Source organism: Amborella trichopoda, chromosome 5 (genome assembly GCF_054954075.1).
Source record: "Amborella trichopoda isolate Santa Cruz 75 chromosome 5, AtrichopodaSantaCruz75HAP2 v2.0, whole genome shotgun sequence".
NCBI classification, from domain to species: domain Eukaryota; kingdom Viridiplantae; phylum Streptophyta; class Magnoliopsida; order Amborellales; family Amborellaceae; genus Amborella; species Amborella trichopoda.
Genome location: NC_142340.1, coordinates 42675365 through 42694484, shown reverse-complemented (window position 1 = coordinate 42694484; position 19120 = coordinate 42675365). Strand labels below are relative to the sequence as shown.

The 19120-nt window shown below is 43.7% G+C and overlaps 1 protein-coding gene across 7 annotated transcripts in view; it reads right to left on the bottom strand.

Moving 5' to 3' along the window:
* Window positions 1-2452: 2452 nt before the first annotated feature.
* LOC18434236 (ATP-dependent caseinolytic (Clp) protease/crotonase family protein) overlaps window positions 2453-19120 on the bottom strand; it is a 28842-nt gene continuing 12174 nt past the window's right edge. For 4 of the 7 annotated variants that reach the window (XM_088868046.1, XM_006844311.4, XM_020667209.2 and 1 more), the window contains 3 exons: window positions 3621-3748; window positions 3321-3422; window positions 2453-2843 (listed from right to left, as the gene is read on the bottom strand). In XM_088868046.1, coding sequence (XP_088724172.1) covers window positions 2742-2843; window positions 3321-3422; window positions 3621-3748 — 332 coding nt within the window. In that variant the 3' untranslated portion in view covers window positions 2453-2741. The remainder of the gene's footprint in view (window positions 2844-3320; window positions 3423-3620; window positions 3749-19120) is intronic. The other 3 variants (XR_016056363.1, XR_016056361.1, XR_016056362.1) reach the window with 1 other exon arrangement.

The window sequence follows — 19120 nt, the reverse complement described above, 5'->3', positions numbered from 1 at the left end:
TAGAAAATTGGACGTTCAAAATTTGGTATCAAAATAGTTTATAAAAAAATAATTAAAAATAAAATAGTGTAGAGATGTGATATATTGTGATGGGTAATTTTAGCCCTTCATTCAAAATGTACGGATGGATATGGGAAGTATATAAGTTTTTTTTGTTATAGGGAAGCATAGAAAAGCTTGCCCTTCGATTCTATGCATTTTCTTTGGGCACGTATTTATGCTCCCATGAGAACACACTGTGCATCAACTCCATCAGTTTGGTAGATTTTTTTACCATGAATTTTTTGGGAACCACTTTAGAATCAATATTTGCAATGTTATCACATTTGAGATGTTACAGTTTTGTTTTGTATATTGGAACCAATGATGTGAAATGGATTTGTTTTTAAGAGATTAGCTATATTAACATTATCTATTATGAGGGAGACTAAATTTGAATCATGAAATACTAAAGAAATTTGGGAACATTACAAAAATCCCTCGACTCAACTTTTTTTACAACTTCCTTCAACCAATTTTTTCATCACAATTTTTATTAAAAATTAGAGAAAATTGCATACATATCTGTATATTTTACGTTATTATGGATGTACCAAAAAATTTATGTTATTATATGTCTGTCTCTTTTTTACCTTTCATATCGTAATTTTTTTAAAAAGATGATTTTACCCTTTTTTAGGGTGTTCAACATCCAAATTTAAAGGTTTTTCAGATGTTCAACATCTGAAAATAGTCTGAAAGTTTAACGTTTACATTCCACATGTACATTTTCGGATGTTCAACATCCGAAAATATGACTGCGAACGTTAAACTTTGGCCTATTTTCGGATGTTAAACATCCGAAAAACCCTTCAATTCAACTGTTGAACACCTGAAAAAAGGTAAATTTGTCATTTTAAAAAAATTGTGTTATGAAAGATAAAAAACAGACAGACACGTAATAATAAAAACTTTTCAGTACATCCATAATAACGCAAAATATAACGGATAAATGTATAATTTTCCCTAAAAATTAACTTTTATAGCAAGTCCCTCCAATAAAAAAAGCCATAGTTTGGAAGACAAAAGTAGCCTTGCCTGTATATGAAGGTGCCACATTCCCGTAGATGCTCAATCGCCAAAGACAGCTCAGTACATATTACTGCCTGACCAAAACCCAACTACATTACTGCCGAATTGCACCAACAAATTGTCGAACCGCATGCAACTTATGCCGGACTGAGGCATCATAGCGTCGAACCAACAAAATTGTCGGACCACAACAACAATATGCCAATTTGCATTTACAAGTGCTGGAACGAGGCCTCGTAACTACCAAACCGCAGCAACAATCTACTGTGTTGCATTTACAAGTGTCGCACCGACGATATTCAACGACCAAGGGGAGAGCATTTTAATCCAAAAAATTACGACTTTTTCACTTGAGTATTTGTAATAAAAGTTAGTTTTGGGGGAAAAGTTACGATAAAAAAACTGATTAGAGGAAGTTGTAAAGAAAATTGAGTCAAGGGAGGCTTTTTGAAGTTTCCCCAATAACTTTTTGGTTGGCGGAGCCGGGGAGGCCTAGGCTTTATGAAAACAAAACAAAGCCTCACCTCAAATCCATGTTTGAAAAGCACTTTGGGCAACTAAAATCTCTATGCTAGCTCTAAAATCAATTTCCGACATTGACAATAAAATTTGAAACTCAAAAAAATGTGCAGACCTTGTGGATCCATGAACACTTATTTTTAGGGTGTTTTTAGGGTGAAATGGACAACCTAGATAATTTGTTAAAATATACAGAGATTAAACTCCTAATTCTTTTTAACAACCATACTATTCTAGCATGGATGATCGAAATTAAAGTTTTCCAATGCTTGAATTCCAATTTTTTATGAGTTGTGAAGTGCAGCTTTACAAGTGTAGCCCCATCAAACAATTTTCTTTTAGAAAAAAGATGTGTACTATGAGACTATTTCCCATTGTTTCAAGGTCAATCAATCCTATTTATTAGATCTTATTTATTAGATGTCAAATTGGATGGCTTAAACATCACACAATTCAAAAAATTCTTTTTGAACATTGAGCCGTCAATGACACAATTACATTATTTAAAATCCGACAAACAAGAACAATTGTAACCTCCTTCAACTAAGACCATTTACTCATTTGCATATTTCCCTAAAGAAAAGCCCTACTTCAAAAGCACCTCATGAAAAAATTAATGCCAAAAGTGCCCTCAATTTCTAGGAAGTGGGCTCTACAGTTGATGAATGAATATACAATTTTGCCCCTTGCTCCAAAATCACGCCGTCCTTTGTGCCCTTAACCTCGATAGAAAAATATTCTTGTTCCCACCAATATAAGGACACAATTCATGTCTCATATTGAAGCGTAATGACTATAATACCCTGATTAGAGCCCCCAAATTCAAAATCCCAAGAACTACTCATAATCCATTGTCATAATATTTTAAACATGAATGATTTATTCTCTTAAAAAAAGGGTGTTACACATGTTGCATATTGAAGCATAATGACTATAATACCCTGATTAAAGCCCCCAAATTCAAAATCCTACGAACTACTCATAATGCGTTGTCATAATATTTTAAACATGAATGATTTATTCTCTTAAAAAAAGGGAGAAAGTAACACCTTTTTTTTAAAAAAAAAAATTGAGCCGTGCTTATTGAACTGGTATTTTGCATGGGCATGTCTAAGACGCCCAAGTGTTTAAGCCACGAGCATGTTTTACATTTATACTTGTAGTTCATCAGTTTCAGATTGCAGAGGCTCAAAAAGAGAATCCACTTCACTTAGATCGACATCCTCTAAACGAGCAGGGTTCCACTTTGGATTCTGCAAAATCATAGAAAGAACCAGCTAAAAACCAAACTTTATGTTATATTACCTTTGCCTGAATAAGTGTTTCGCACGTCATTAACACTCTAGAAGTCAGTTAGAGCAGCTATTTCCAAAAAAATTTCAATCAATACTAGCAGTCTGTTTCTTTCTTTTTTTTCTTTATATTTTTCTCTTTAAAAGAAAATGTGCTCGTTCATGTTCAAGAAGCATCCCATTTTCTAAACTACCTTCTATATTCTCTAAACTACCTTCTATTTTCTAAACTACCTTCTATTTTCTCAAAACTACCATTCATGACAGTATTGCTACTAGTTCTTCTTTTTCTCAAGCCTTCAGCTATTTATTTTTTTTTCCCCATTCGACATTTTATATTAGCTTCATTCCTGCATGTGCATTCATCGGTAGCAGTACTTCTGAAAAAATAACAGCAATCCAAGAAAACTAAGTTATGGGAACTGAAATGTAAGAAACCTGATCCTTGTCCACAAGAACTGCTCGAACACCTTCAGTGAAATCATTCCGAAGGGAGGACCTGACTGCAATCCTATATTCAGTCTTCATCACACCAGGTAACTGGACAAGCACAAATTTCCAATGGACATGAGTAAGCAATAGATCTTGATGATTGAACTTTCCCACTCTAGTGTGCGATATAAGAAAGATAACACAAGATGTCTTACCTTGGAATCACAAAATAAAGCAAAAGAAACCATATCTACCAAATAAATAAAGAAATCAAACAAAACCACAATGGGAGACGCCAAATTTTGCCTTTGATAGATGATGTTCATGGTTCCCGTGTGAAGATGCAACTTCTGAGAAATGTTTTGCCGTCACACAAAGTGAAAAGGGTGCACCTTTTCCCAATCCAAGAAGTGCATCACTAGCCCATTCTTTCACTGCATGGTAAATCGCACAACAATGCAAGCATATCAACTCAATCTCTTTTTATTGCCTTTTACTTAACAAAAAGAGGACAGTTTATCAAAAATGCATGCTGAATAGGACAAATAATTGTAAGTCAACTGCAGCCAATAATTTTTTAAGTCTTCAGATAAAAGGAACAAAAAAAGGGTGAAAAGAAAGGGATTAATCTGGAATTACAGATGTTGAAAACTGATTAGTCAGGATCCATCAAGATGATGATGATGATGTTGTTGTTGTTAACTTCAACAAGAGTTCTATAGACTTCAGATTATGGGTGTGATATGACCGAGTTGGCTGTCTCCTTCTTTTGCTAGGCTATCAGGCCTTGACTCTCTCCAAATGTGTTTAGTCAGCCCTGTGATATTAGAGGTTCTATCTAAAATCTCAGAGAAGGTTCCAACAGGTCTTGTAGAGTGGTCTTTCTGTTCCTTTTTCCCATAGAGTGACATTAGACGAATCCCCTTCCACTACCAAAGAATCCCAACTTAGATCATGCAATCAAAGGCCTGTTTTTCGAGCATTCGCTTCAGCTTCAGTGGCATCTACGCAGCCAATACATACATAAAATGATAGCAGTCCTTCGCCTTATCATTGTGAAAGACACTACAAACACCTGAGGGGCCTGGGTTGCCTCTAGATCATCAAATTTGAGCTGGATGGTACCACGGGTGGATCTCAAACTCCAGAATATTGAGTTTTACAGGTAATCCTCCAGGCAACGGGTGCCACTGATTGAAGAGTGCCCGACCCCTGAATTCCTTACTAGTAGTGGACCATGATGCTGTAACTATTCTGATCTTGTTGATTATTTGCTGGGTTTCTGACTGTATCCCTTTGAAAGAGTGGCTGCTGCACAGAAGTCATAGATTCCATAAAATTTGCAGTATATACAGTTCTCCACAGCAACTGTCCAGATTTGGGTATGGGTGGTATACCATTGATCAAGTATCCTTCAACTGAGGATGGGATAACCCATGAAAAGCCAAATAGGTAGATAAAGGAATGCCCAATTGCGGTGCTTACCTTGCAATGGACCATGAGATGAGGGACAGATTTTTTCATTTTATTTTATTTTTAGTTTTTTGGGGGAAACTGTTAACATTTGGTATTAAGAGAAAAATATTACAGGAAACTAGATACAAGCTAGGCGCTCGATACAAAGAGTACAGTTAGCTCCAAAAAATGCTATACATCCAAAAAATAACTGGACACTAGGTACATCTAAATGGTGATGGGCACCGGAAGGACAAAAAGGTGCTCAAAAAGGTTCCCTGTGCGTATTCTCACGTAGCTCCTTTAGCAAGGGCATCTGCTGTCAAGTTGGCCTCACACCAAGTATGTTTCCCTGAGACAAACATAGGCCTGCAAATATAAAATATTTCATTAAAAATGTGTCTAATCTTCAAGGGCAAGGTGAGGATCCTGAGACCCATGCGATACCGTTTTTGGAGTCCCCTCTATAGCCTAACTGGATGCCAACCAGGGTTGAAGTTCCTTAGACCTTTGAGAAGCACAAGAGCCTCCACTGTGTTGGAATCTGCATGCCCTATGAACTTCGAGAAAGAAAAAAGAGTGCGAGCATCCTTCTCTAATAATGCCCTCTATGCCCATTGGTCCCGGGTTGCCCAAAGAGCAGCCATCAAAATTTAGTTTGGATGGGCCAAGTTCATGTGGTCTCCAAAGGGAAGTATGATGGGTGAAGGTGGGCCTTAAGTATAACAAGGTTTGCCATTCCTGGGTGGAAATCCAAGCAAGAGAAGTGCCTGAAGTACTTGTGATTTCTAGCCCAGAAGATTACCAACACTCTAACCCAATCTTTCAAGGCCTCCAGCAGATGCCCTCTTGCCGCAAAAAGTCCTGTTATTCCTCTCCATCCAAATTACCTACAATGTGGCTACCACAGAGGCCTTCCAAAGAAGGATGCCCAATTTAGACCATGGAAGAGGGTAGAGGGGGAGCTGAAGAGGTGCGGGACTGATCTCAGAGTCACCCATGACCAGTTGAAAAGCTGGATTAATCCCCCCACAGTCCAGGCCAGGTCGCAGTGAATGAAGAGGTGGGCGTTGGTTACTTCCTCCGCTGTGCATGTCACGCATCTGTTAGGGATCGGCAGTCACCTTTTCTAGAGCTGTCCACTGTTAGAGCTCTTTCGGACAAGGCAATCCAATTGAATATGTGAACTTTTGGGGAAATAATGGGGAGACAGGCCTTGGAGACGATGGAAGGGGAAGAGCTGGGAAGGTTAGTGGAATTTGGAGTATATGGTAGAGGGAGGAAACCAAAAAATGGCCGGAGACCAAATGATACAATCCTCCCCATGGGAAGGAAGGAAGATTAATTGAAAAAGGGAGGAAAGAATCAAGAAGTCAGCCATTTCGTGATCTGCAAGAGGCCTCCTAAAATTGGGGTTCCAACTTCTAGAGGAGCCCAAGGGATCAAAGTGTTCAGTCACAGTGGCCTCACCCGTTACTGGCTAGGAGGTAAAGGTTGGTGAACCGGTCCTTCAAGGTAGAGTTGCCTATCCATAGGTCGGACCAAACTTTGACCCTGTTGCTCTGCTGAGGACGGAACCGGAAATTAGCTTTGAAGAGGTTGTAACAGCAGAGGAGACATCTCCATACTCCTGAGGATCTACTGTTAGCCCTACAACTAGACAGCAACCTAGAAGTATCACAACAGTACTTGTGGCGAAAGCTCACTTGCCACAGTTGATTCTCTCAGGTGAGTAGGCGCCACCACCACTTTTCAAGGAGATCCGTATTGTTTCTTGTGAGGATACGGATGCCTAAGCCACCGAGATGTCTAGGCTGGCAAACTCTGTCCTAGGAGAAGAGGTGAAACTTTCTGCTACCCCCCTCGCCCGACAGCCCCAACCAGAGAAAGTATCTCATTAGCTGCTCGAGATGAGCCATGACTGAAGCTGGCATATGGGAAAGGGAATATCTGAAAGATGTAGGAAGTTCAAGAGGTTGCCTTGATGAGCATGATTCTACCCACCGAGGAAGGAACTCCCCTTCCATCCAGCGAGTATCCACTCGAATTTATCGATGATATGCCCCCACTGCCATTGTTTAAGCTGACCAAGGCCAAGTGGCAAGCCTAAGTAGGATGATGGCAGATTGTCGACTTTGCATCTCCCTTGCTCAGCGAGGGATTGATGGCTTCCGCTTTGACATGCCAATCATCTTGGACTTGGCCATGTTCACCCTGAACCCCAAAGACAACTCGAAGCATTTGAGAAATAGGAGCAAGGAGTCAATCTGCTGAGTGGTCACTCTACAAAAGCGGAGGGTGTCGTCGGTGTATCGGAGGTTGAAATTTCCAGGCCTTGATTCTCAATTTAGAACCCTTCCAGGAGGCCATGTTGGTACAATCTAGTTATGGTCTACTAAAGACTTCGGCTAATACCACATTCAAAATGTATGTTAACTAAGATCCTCTTCCCTCTCTGCACATTTAAACCCTAACCCTATTCTTCACTCTCTCTCATACTTCGTCTCCCTGCTTTCCCTCACGCCATCTCGGCACTGTCCCTTCCCTCTCCTGACCTCTTTGCACATTGGGAGCAAGCAGAAGCCCTAACCTCGTCCCTCCCCTCGCTGAAGAAATCAAGCCAAGGAAGACCAAGCGCGAAGGAAGCAGCAAGAACGGGCCCTATCTCAATTAGGTTCCTCTTTAGTAGACGAATAAAGCCTACACAAGGAAATGGTTGCTAGAGAAAAGGATGAGAACTACGAGCTCAGGTAAACCAGCGTCTGGTAGCCTCGCTTACAGAAGCTAGGAACAAGGAAACCACACCTCTTTCTTCAGAGGAACAAAAAGGATTCCTGCACCTCAGCTGGGAACAGATCTACAAGCTCTACCCCTCTCCTCCTTCTGCTGATTGCTTTTCTCCTGCACCCTCACGTTCGTCTCCTGTGGAAGAATTTCTGCCGGTTTCTTTCTTTCCCCATAAATGATAACCTTTCTTAGCCAGGTCCTCCCCAAGGCAGCACTAAACCCTCTTCTTTCAGGGAGGTCGTTGCCTCCTCCCCTGCTTCTCCCCCTCCTTCAGCTCCATCAGCCATCCCTAATAGCTTTTCGCAGGAGGCGGTGGCTCTGACCCCCCAGCCTCCCTGCATCATTACCTCGCCGGAAGTGACAGAACTTCGCAAGCAGGAGCTCCAAGTGTCATTTATAGAGAAATTTGTCCCGTCATGACAACGTTAGAGGCATTGAGAAGTGGGCAAAAACCCTTTGGGGTGACCCCAATATCACGTGCCGAAATATTTCGGGGGGGGGGGGGGGGGGGGACTTTCTCTTGCCCATCTCCTGACCTGGCCAAGCATATTATCCAGGATCCCTCGCCTAAATAGTTCAAAGGGGCCTCTTGCCTCCTCAGGCCTTGGACACCGGAGGAAGGCTCTTTTAAGCAACAACTGATGTGGTTGACTCTAGACTTCATTCCCCTACACGCTTGGTCCCCATCCACCTTCAAGAAACTAGCTGCAACCTGTGGTACCCTGGTTTCCATCCTCTGGAAATCGATCGAAACCTTACCTTTGGGCTCTATCCGCCTTTTAGTGGAAGCTCTCGATCCCCATGTCATTCCTAAGTCCATCTGGTTACAGGTGGAAGATCGCTTCTTCCCCGTCTCTATCTGTTGGTAGTTCGCCTCGCCACCCTCCTGTCACTTTCTCTGGAACACCCCTTGTCCCTCCCCTGTCTGTAAAGACTCCAGAGGTTGGTCGACGGTCTAACGGAAAATTGTCGTCGCCGGCGGAGAAACTTGAAGCCACAAATCCCTTCGACCCATCCGCGGCCACAACCTTACGTCTACTCGTTTCGATTTTCCAATGATGGTATCGCAGCCCCCTCTCTCCTTCTGCCGACTTCCTCTCCGAAGTCAGTAGCTGTTGACGTCTCCCCTTGCCTCCCCTCGGTTGGCGATAGTCAACGGCCATCCCCTGCCAGCTATCAAACTTCCTCGAGCCTTGAAACCAATCTTTCGCCCACTGCCCCCGTAGACTGTTCTGACCTTTCCCCACCCAACCCCTTTAGCTTTGAGGACCCCCGTCCCGCCACCTGCACCCCAGTCTCCCCTTCTCCCAGCCAACTGGCCTTGCCTCCCTCCCCTTCCCCTTCTTCGATCTTCCCAGCTTCCTCGGCACTCAGGCCCCCTAAGCTGCAGGTAGATCCTCTTACCCGGCCCAAACTCCGAATGCCCCCTAAGCGGCACGTAGATCCTCTTACCTGGCCCAAACTCCGAGTGCCCCCTAAGCGGCAGGTAGATCCTCTTAGCCCAAACTCCGAGTGCCCCCTAAGCGGCAGGTAGATCCTCTTACCCGACCCGGCCCAAACTCCTCCTGCCCTTCTCCTGAGGTGGACATGTGCCCGGACACGCATCCAGCATCGCCTCCCCCTACCTTTTCACCCTCCCACCAGTTGGTCTGCCCCCTTTCTTTTCACCTTCCCTCGCCTCGATTGGCGCAGCAGCTCCTTCTATCCCCGCCCTCTAGCAGCCGCCTTCTGTTGCCACTAGCGAAATCCTCTCATTCTCTCCAGTCTCCTCTTCCTGGTCTCTCTTCCTCCTCCCTCCCTTACTTGTTTCCCACCCCCTTTCTGGCCCTTCCTCCCCTTCCCTCCCTTCTTCTGCTCCCCTGCTGCCCGAGGCCTCCCTTCCCTCTCCCCTCAAGAGGTCTCGGCTGGATCTTCCCCTTCCAACCCCCAAGTCAAGCAGGTCAGCGCATCCCAAGTGGACCTCTCTGTGCCCACCCCTGTTAGCTTTTGGTCCCGCTACTCCCTTCTCCCCTCCCCTGCTGCCTCTAACTCTTCAAGAATGGTTGATCCCAGGCGCGCCTTGAGCTTTCTTTATGCTTTTTCTTCTGACCCCTCCTCTGACTCTGCCTCTGCCTCCCTTTTACCCTTCTTCCAACCTCTCCTCCGGTCATCCCCTAACCTTGCTTTCCTCTGTTGTGCCTTTTCACCCACCTATCCCTACCTATCACCATCTTTTCCCTTTTTTTCCCCTTCTTCCCCCCACCTTCTCTCCTCTTCTCCCCCCTCGGGTCCCTCCTTGGATCCTTATAACTTCCCTTTTCCCGGTTCGTCTCAGGCTCACCCTTTTTGCCGTCCCTCCCGTTTCCTCCTCCTTCGTCTCCTTCTTTCCCCTGCTTTGCCCGTCCTCTCTACCCGCAGCCGTCCTTCCCCTCTCTTCTCCTACCCCCTAGCTCGCCTTGTGATCCCTACCCTAACCTCCCTCCACCTTTGCAACTTTCGGAGGTAGAGGAACCCTCACCCACTCCCCCCTCCATAGCAGCCGGCATCGCTCCCGACCATATTGAGAAGGAAAACACCGACCACTCAAAGCGCATGCGGGATATGTACAGAATCATGGGTTTCGAATATAATGGCCCTGAAGGCCCAGCTCACCGGTTCCTCCAAGCTGATGCAGAGTCTCGCCTCAAGGTGAGGAATAAAGGCAATAGAAAGCTCCTGAACCTCGATTCCTCACTCTCTGTTCAAGGAATTGTCGTAAGCCCAACATCTCACCCAACCTCTCAATCTAAACTTAGGAGGTCATCCAGATTGGCCTCCTCCTCCCCCTCTTTTCTTTGTCCATGAAGATCATCACATGGAATATCAGAGGTCTGGAACACCCTTCTAAAAGGAAGGTTGTCAGGTACCTTACCCGGAAATACCGACCCTCTGCTATTGCTCTACTGGAAACTTAACTACCAGAACCTAACCTCAGGCTAATCAGAACGGTCTTGAGGAAGGGAGCCTTGCCAATGGCTGGCCAAATCGTCACAAGGGGCCTCAGGAGGGATTGGGTCATTTGGAACCCAACTGAACACTCCTTAAAGTCCTCGATAGTTGGGGACTTTTCGGTCTCGGTCCTCCTCCTTAGAAACAGTGACGGCCTCCCCTGGCAGTTTACAGCTATCTATGGTCCTAACTCTTCGTCTCATAGATTATTGATGTGGGAGGAACTTGATCAGATCGCCAGCCTTCCCCACCCAGCTTGGTGTTTGGGAGGAGCCATTAACACCACTAGGTGGTCGCATGAGAAGAATCATAACCCCTCTGTGTCTAGTAGGATGATGGCTTTCTCCGATTTCATTTCCAGGAATGATCTCATGGACACCCCACTCTAAGGAAACAGATTCACTTGGTCTAGTCATTCTACTGAACCTTCCCTATCCAAACTAGATTCCTCCTATCGACTCAGTGGGGCGAATACTTCCCTGACTCTCTGGCCCTTCCCAAGCCTGCGTCAGACCATTGCCCTATATTGTTAGATACCTCAACCACCCCGTCAGGCCCAAAGCCTTTCCGTTTTGAGCTGGCGTGGCTCCAGGAGGACACTTTGCCCGCTCTTTTCCCTCTTTGGTGGAACTCTCTCCCACATGGTCTCTTGCAGATTAGGGTATAAGTTACAATCGAAGCTTCAACTTCTCAAAGCTTCCCATGAGGAGGGATGGAGCAAATCTATCCGTTGTAACTTTTCTCAAACCAAAAGCTCTCTTCTGAATTCCATCAAGGAGTTGGACCTGCTAGAAGAAACTAGATCTGTTTCAACTTCCAAAGCATCCCAAAGGTCCTCCTTCAAACAGGCATACTTCTCTGTCTTGCAGAAAGAGGAAGTATACTGGTACTAGAGATCTAGAATAAGTTGGTTGAAAACTAGTGATCTTAATACTGGTTTCTTCCACAGAATCACCAACTGCAGCAGGAGGGATAACACTATCTCCATCCTCAAAGATGGAGACAACTTTCTTACGGATCCCGTCAGCATAGAAAGGGCCATAGTACTTTACTTCCAATCCCTTTATTCCAACCCCCGAGCAAGTAGGCCCCGCATGACTCATTTAGACTTCTTGTCCCTCCCGCCTGAGAAGGCTTCATGGCTAGAAAGACCTTTTAGCGAGGAAGAAATCCTCAATGCAGTCAAGGACCTACCTAAAGATAAAGCCCCAAGCCTTCACGGTTTCCCGGTTGCCCCTTTCCTTAGATTCTGAGAATCTTTCAGCCTAGACTTCCATAGCTTCTTCGAGGAATTTTATCACCGTGGTATCCTGCACAAAGCCAGCCATAGTTGCTGCAATTATATGGAGCCTATGGATAGAGAGAAATTCTAGGATCTTCAAGGGACAATCTAATAACTCCAAAGCTCTCTTCCACAAGATCACTTCTCAAGTCACCTTTTGGGCCACAAATCACAAAATGTTCTCAGGCATAGCAGCCACTCATTCCTCTCAAATTGGCAAAATATACTCAAACACAGGCCTTGTAAACCCAAGAGAACCAATAACTGGCAGGCCCCACCTGAAGGCACCATCAAGTTCAACTTTTATGGTTGCGCGTTAGGGAACCCTGGCCATGCAAGGGTGGGTGGGATTTTCAGAGACCATAACAAACAGATACTTTTCACCTTCTCTGAATAACTTGGTCGCCATGACTCACAATTTGCCGAAGCATTGGCTCTGCTCATGGGCCCAAGATCCTTCCAACTTAGAAGGGTGCAACAAATTACAAGTTGAAGGAGACTCCAAAAACATGATAGCATGGGCTAACGGAAGAGCTCCACCACCTTGGTATCTTACTCATATATTTGATGAGATTGCTCACTTATGCAGGGATACGGACGCCTCTTGGAGGCATATCTGGCGGACGTCAAACGAACTCGCGGACTTGTTAGTGAAAGACGGAGCTAGGAAACATTGCAGCCTACAAGCAACCCCTTAAAGCACCCCGTTTTTGGACACGAGCTATACCCCAGCAGCTCATTTTTGCTCTCTTTTTCTTTTGTTCTCACTCTTACGTCTCCATGATGTATAGGTTACAGGCAACTTTATAAGCCTGGGCCTCTCTTCTTTCTATTTCTCCTTTTCCCGTGAGACCCACCCTCAGGGTTCTCTCGGTTTTCCATGTATGTACCCTGTCACCCTCTTTTTCATAATACAAAGTTAACATTTCTCAAAAAAAAAAGACTTCGGCTAATACAAGCAAACAAGAAGGGCGAGATAGAATCTCCCTATCTGAGACCTCTTGAGGAAAGGAAGTAACCTTTGGACGAGTCATTAATGAGGATAGAGAAGAAGGGATTCGATATGCAGCCGCGAATCCAAGCCCTCCATCTGTCCCGGAAGCCCATCTTGCAAAATGTTTCCTCTAGGATGGACAAGTCGACGCGGTCATAGGCCTTCTCCCAATCCATTTTGATAACCACACCTAGGATATTAGACAAATGCCTAGAGTGGATATATTCATGGGCAACTAAAGCACTGTCCAAGATCTGCAGTCATTAACGAAGGCCCCCTAGGGTGGAGAGATGGCCCAATCGAGGACCCTCTTGGGCAGGTAGCAAGGATCTTGGAGAGGATCTTGTAGGAACTCTTGATAAGAGTAATGGGTCTGAAGTCTATGAGTTCCACGGTCCCTTCAATTTTGGGACCAAGGCAATAAAGGTGGTTTTCATGGCCCTATGAATGACCCCTCTACCGTGGAATTCCTCAAAGAAAGAGAGCAGGTCAAGCCGAAGAGAGCTCCAAAAGGTTTTGAAGAGAGCAACTGGGCAGCCATTAGGGGCCAGAGCTCTATCCTGGCTGAGATCTTTGATGGCCTTGAAAATCTCCCTTTCGGAGAACGGGCGGTTGAGACAAACCGCTTTCTTAGGAGGGATAGTAAGAAGGATAAGTCAGCTGGGATAGTAACGAAGGATAAGTCAGCCATCCTTGGTCTGGGGCAAGAAGGAGCTGCAAAGAGCTGCGTAAAAAAGTCGATGATAGAATTTTCTTTAAGGGAGGCTGGGTCTAAAACTTGTGTTCCGACTTTGATTTGGGAGATAGTATTGTCAGGCTTTCTGCAGTCAACAATCTTGTGGAAAAAGGCAGAATTGTGGTCATCAAATTTGAAACATTTGACTTTGGAATGTTTGAACTACAAGATCTCTTCCCTTCTAAGGAGGAGCTAGTAGTTTCGCTTGGAATAAGATCTTAGGTGTCGTTCATCAGGGGTCAAGGGTCAACTTTATTCAATGAGGTCCCAATCCTGGAGGGTTTGAAGCAAGGCTTCTTTTGGGCTTGGCAGTTGCCCAAGAGTTGGCGGCACCAGCTTTTCCAGGAGACCATGAAGAGTTGTAGTTTTCTTTGAAGACAGAATCCAACCCAACCATGGACCAAATTAGAGTAAGATTCCCACCGGGAAGGAATCAAAGAGAGGAAATTTGGCTCTTTGAGCCAGACAAGTTCAAAATGAAACCCTCGAATGATAGGCCGAGTGCCAAGGAGGATCGAACGATGATTAGAGGTGGGTTTGGGTAAACCTCAGGCATGGGCAATGTTTAGAAAACAATCCGCCTAACACCTAGGTGCTCACCTAGGCACCCAAGGGGCCCGAGGGCACATGCATAGGCCTAGGCCTAGGTGTCGCTCCCTAGGCGCCAGTACCTTGGTGCCCATCCAAACATCCCAGGCGGGCGCCGAACGCCAATCCTGAGCAGGCGTTGAGGGCCATGGGCCTTTTCCTGTCTTTAAAGTAGCCCCTAAGGGATCTCATGTGATATAGATTTTAAAAGAGTATTGGGGGGTAATTTAAACCCCCCAAGATAAAAATTAAAAAACATAATTAAAATAAAAATAACTCTATAAGCCCTATGTCAAGTGATTACACTTATTTCAAGGAATCGATAAAACTATTTCAGGTTTGAATAAGCATCCAAAAGCTTATATTTTCTTATTGGAATCTTTTTAGGGCTCTAGTGGAGGTAAAAGAAGACTTTTGAGGTGAGTTGTAGCTCGATTGACATCACAAACATCGAAGAGCACAGATTAGGTAAAAAGGTTAGTTTATCATCTATATTTGAGATCCTTTTTCAGATTTGAGATGTCTTCTATGGGGTCTACTAGTGGAGATCCAGGATGGAAGAATTGTGTAAACCCGGATAAAAATGATAAAAACAAAATTATGTGCAATTTCTATGGACATGTTTCTAATACCAGCATAAATAGATTCAAGACATATCTTGCTGGTATTAGAGGTGATGTTGCCCCATGTAAAAAGGCTCTCAAACTTGTAAACAATGAGATTTGTGAGTACGCTGAAAAAAAAATGATATACCAAAACTGAGACTAGGGGTCAATATTTTTTATGATGATGACACTGATGAGGGCGAAGGAGAAGAGGAGGTAGGCCAAGTGGCGGTTTCTCAGAGTTCTAAAAGTAAGAGGGGTTTTAGATCTAAGAGGCCTTGTATGAAATGTCCTATTTGTACTTTTTCTACAACTAACAATAAGTGAGAACGGGGAAAGGTAAGGGGAAAAAGCAAATGACACTTGAAAATAGATTTAAGAAGGAAGATAGAACCTAGGTAGTTCAGTAGATTGTTCAATGGTTTTACCATGCGGCCGTTTCTTTTAATGCTACTCTCTTGAACAACTTCCCTACAATGCTGCTAGGGTTGAAAGGTCCAACTCCATAATATGAGCTTAGTTAGCCACTAGTGAAGAAAGAGGTTGAGCACCACGAGGAATATCACACAACCCATAAGGATGGTGGGTTCAATTTGGGGCTTCCATAATAACCGGTTTATAGAGTGGTAGGAGATGTATCATGAATTTGTTGGTAAATTGTCCCTTGGGTACAGTTTTTTTGCGCTCCATTGATGCTTCTACTAAGGTTCATGATGCTCATTATATATTTTCTTTATTGATAAGGGCACTGAGGAGGTTGAGAAAGAGCACGTAGTTCAAGTGGTCACAGATAATTCTGCTCCTAATTTAGATGTATATCATTCGCTTCACCAGAAGAGGCCTCACATATTTTGGACCCCTTGTGCTGCATATTGCATAATCTTATGCTGGAGGCTATTGGTGATATGTTTACTATTAAAGGAATTCTTTCTAAGACTAAGGACGTTAGAATCTTCATATACAGCCACATAATTACCCTAAGCATGATACGCGAGTTTACAAAGAAGAGGGACCTAGTGAGGCATGGGGTCACTAAATTTGCCACTGCCTACCTTAGTCTTAAGACCATGCATAAAAGGAGGATCTCATTGACTACTATGTTTGCTTCAGAGAATTGGAGCAAGTGTGGTGGTCTAGAGTTGCCAAGGGAAAGAAGGCTCGCGATGTTACTCATTCTAAATATTTTTAGCGTGGGGTAAAGCAGGCCATAATAGTATTTCTAACCTTAGTGTAGGTCTTGAGCTTGGCTGATGCTGAGAAGCACTCTATGGGCTTTATATATGATGCATTTGAAGGAGCTAATAAGGATTATAGAGAATTTTGGCCATGATCAGGTCAAGTACTGCCCAATCTGGCTATGGACGACAAGTGGGATAAGCAGCTTCATAGACCATTGCATGTAGTGGGGTACTACTTGAACCCCAAGTTCTTTTATGTTGACCTAGATATTGAGAGAAGATATACTAATGGATGGTTTTAATGAGTGCATTGAGAGATTAGTTCCTAATCCAGAAATCCAAGATATTAGCTGAAGAACTCATTTTGTAGTGTGCTTTGACATCATTCAAGAAAGAAATGGCACTAAGACAGAGGAGCACATCAGATCCAAATATATATTTTGTTTGAAAATTTCTTTCAAGTTACTAATAACTAATATTGTATTTTAAATTTGCTAGACTTATTTATGAGGAATAGTATATAAAAGAGACCAACACTTTTGGCCATCAGATATCAAATCGGGGGGGTTGTAAGAAAGTCATTGACTAGACTTAAGCTTTAAAAAAAAATTCTTAAACTTCATGACACACCCTAAACCATCTAATTTGACATCTAATGGCTAGGAGTAATTGTGACCTCCTTGTAACAAAAATAGATGGTGTCCTACTATACAATCCCTATTTATAATAATGTTAAAACTTACATTATTATAATGGTTGCTCACAAATTGCAACCCAATGGTGAAGCCGGCGTGGGAGTAGCACTCCAAAACTCAAGAAGATGGCTATTCAGGTACTGAGTATGACAATTATCTCTTTCAGTTATAAGCGGAATTGGAGTTCATTTGAGACAGTATTTTATGTTCTTTTCTTGTTTACAAGCTTATTTTTCTACTATAGAAGATACAAACATATAATACATTACTAATAGATGGATCAATTAGTGGAAGTGCTCATGCACTTTTTCTTATAGATGCACACAAAGAGAAGAAATAGGCTTGAGCAAAGGAAGCTTACTAACTTGGTATATTGTTAGAGAGAATCAGAGGCTCAAGGAGAAGTTCAACCAACAAAAGAGGGATCCCATTGCTTCAAAAGACAAGGAGAATGCTTCTGAGTGGTTCGTTAAAGACCCTGGTGCTGAACAGGCCTTCCCTTGGGAGCGTTTGACCTCGGATATGGTCGAGGAGGCTTCGGGTCTAGCTTTTGATCTTAGGAGGGCCACTCGATCAACAACTGTTGTTTGTAATTCAAAAAGGGCAAGGGAGATAGAGGAGGGAGAGGCAGATTCAGAAAAAACTAAGGAAGAAAAGTAATATGTTGAAGAGGGTGACGATTCTAATGGTGACGGCCCCGATTCAGATGGAGATGAAAGTGATGATGTTGATTCTGATTCTGATTGATGATGATTAGAGAAATGAAGATGTCCTCTCTCTCTTCTTTCGTATTTCACCTTTATCGCACCATCTTGGTTTGGACATTTGGACTTTAGATTTTTCGCCTTTTTGGACTATTGGTTTGTATACTCTTGTAAGTTTGTTTAAGACTTGGGGTCCATGTGATAATGGAATATGTAGAGTAGGAGACTTGGACTTTTTTAAGTTTTTTTTTCACTAGCTTTCCATGATTTGAAGTTTTGAACATGTTTATTCTTAACATACGATATGCTTACATAAGAAAAGTTAGCTACAATACATAAAAATGCAAAAACTTGCAAAATTAACATAATAATATGCATATATGTGCGTTTGGACAGCAAATATATGCATATATCTGAAGAATTTTCACTATAGGGCACCCGAGGTTCTAGGTGCCTGCCTAGGCGCTGTGCCAAGCGTCCAGGCCGGCCACCTCACCCAGCATTTTTTTAAGCCTTGTGCGTGGGAACTAGGAAACATGGCATCCCAGTCCATACTAGTGATGTGACGATCCAGTTTGGATAGGGAAGGGGCAAAGAAGTGGTTTGACCAGGTGAAATAAGCTCCTTGGAGGGGAATGTCAATAAGGTTGTTCGTCAAGATGAAGTCGGAGAAATCTAGCATGCTCTATTTGACTCTAAGGGTAGACTTACAGTGGAAGGACCATTTGGTGAAATTGTAGTCACCTCCTATGCACCACATCAAAGGGGCCATAGAAGCAACTATGTCAAGTTTCGCCCAAAAGTAGTCCCTAAGGGAAATCGAGTTAGGGCCATAGACTATTGTAAATTTCCAGGGCAGACCATCTGAGATTCCAGAGAGAGCGATAGAGACCAAGAAAGTGGCAATATGAGAGGAGAGGGTATGGAGGGCCAAGTCTCAGAAGACCCAAATGCATCCAGAAGCCCTGAGGGCCCCCAGGGCAAGCCATTGGCACAACGTGGTGCCCAAAACTTGACGAATTTGATGAAGGGTAGGCTGAGGTTGCTTCATTTCAACTAAGGCTAGAGCAGAGGGTTAGTGTTTAAGACAGAAGACTCAAACAGAGTTGCGCTTAACAGGGTCTCCTAGATCCCAGATGCTCCAGGTGAGGATTTTCATGGGAAAGGAATATTAGTGTTGGCACATCGAGGAGAGTGCATGAGAGGCTGGCTGGCTGAGGGAGCTGGGCCAAAAGGAGGGGGCGCCATAAACTCAATAACCTGCACTACGCACCTGGAAAGTCAAACTTAAAGGGCCAAAACGACTTCATCCGAGGGGCCAGCGACCATCCAAGTGGAAAACGGAGAAACATCTACCGTTCCATGCTGAATAAAGGAGCACAAGAAGCTCGTCAAGTATCCAAACTGGAAGAGCACCCGGGTTCCAGTGAGGCTATTTACGAGCAGAAGGATGTTGCTTTTAGGTCTTAGCCCCTAGACTCAAGCCAGTCTTCCTTTGCATTAGAGCAAGAGGAAGAGTTGCCCCGCTCACAAAATATTTGCATAAGGCCTGCCCTCTCCCTTTTCCCCGAATAAATGGAAGAATTTGGAACAGAATAAAGGTATGAATGCGAAATAACCGTGTCGTCCGTTAAGATCCTGGTCAACCAGCAGGGGCAGAAGATGAAGAGAGGTATGCCTTGTCGTAGCAGACTCCAAAGGCGAGATTTGCAGATGAGGGACAGACTTTGCTGCGTCCTTGCGAAGAATGCAATGGTTTGGTATGAACCTGTAAGGATGCCTATGTTCAATAAATGGTCAACTGTCAACACTTAC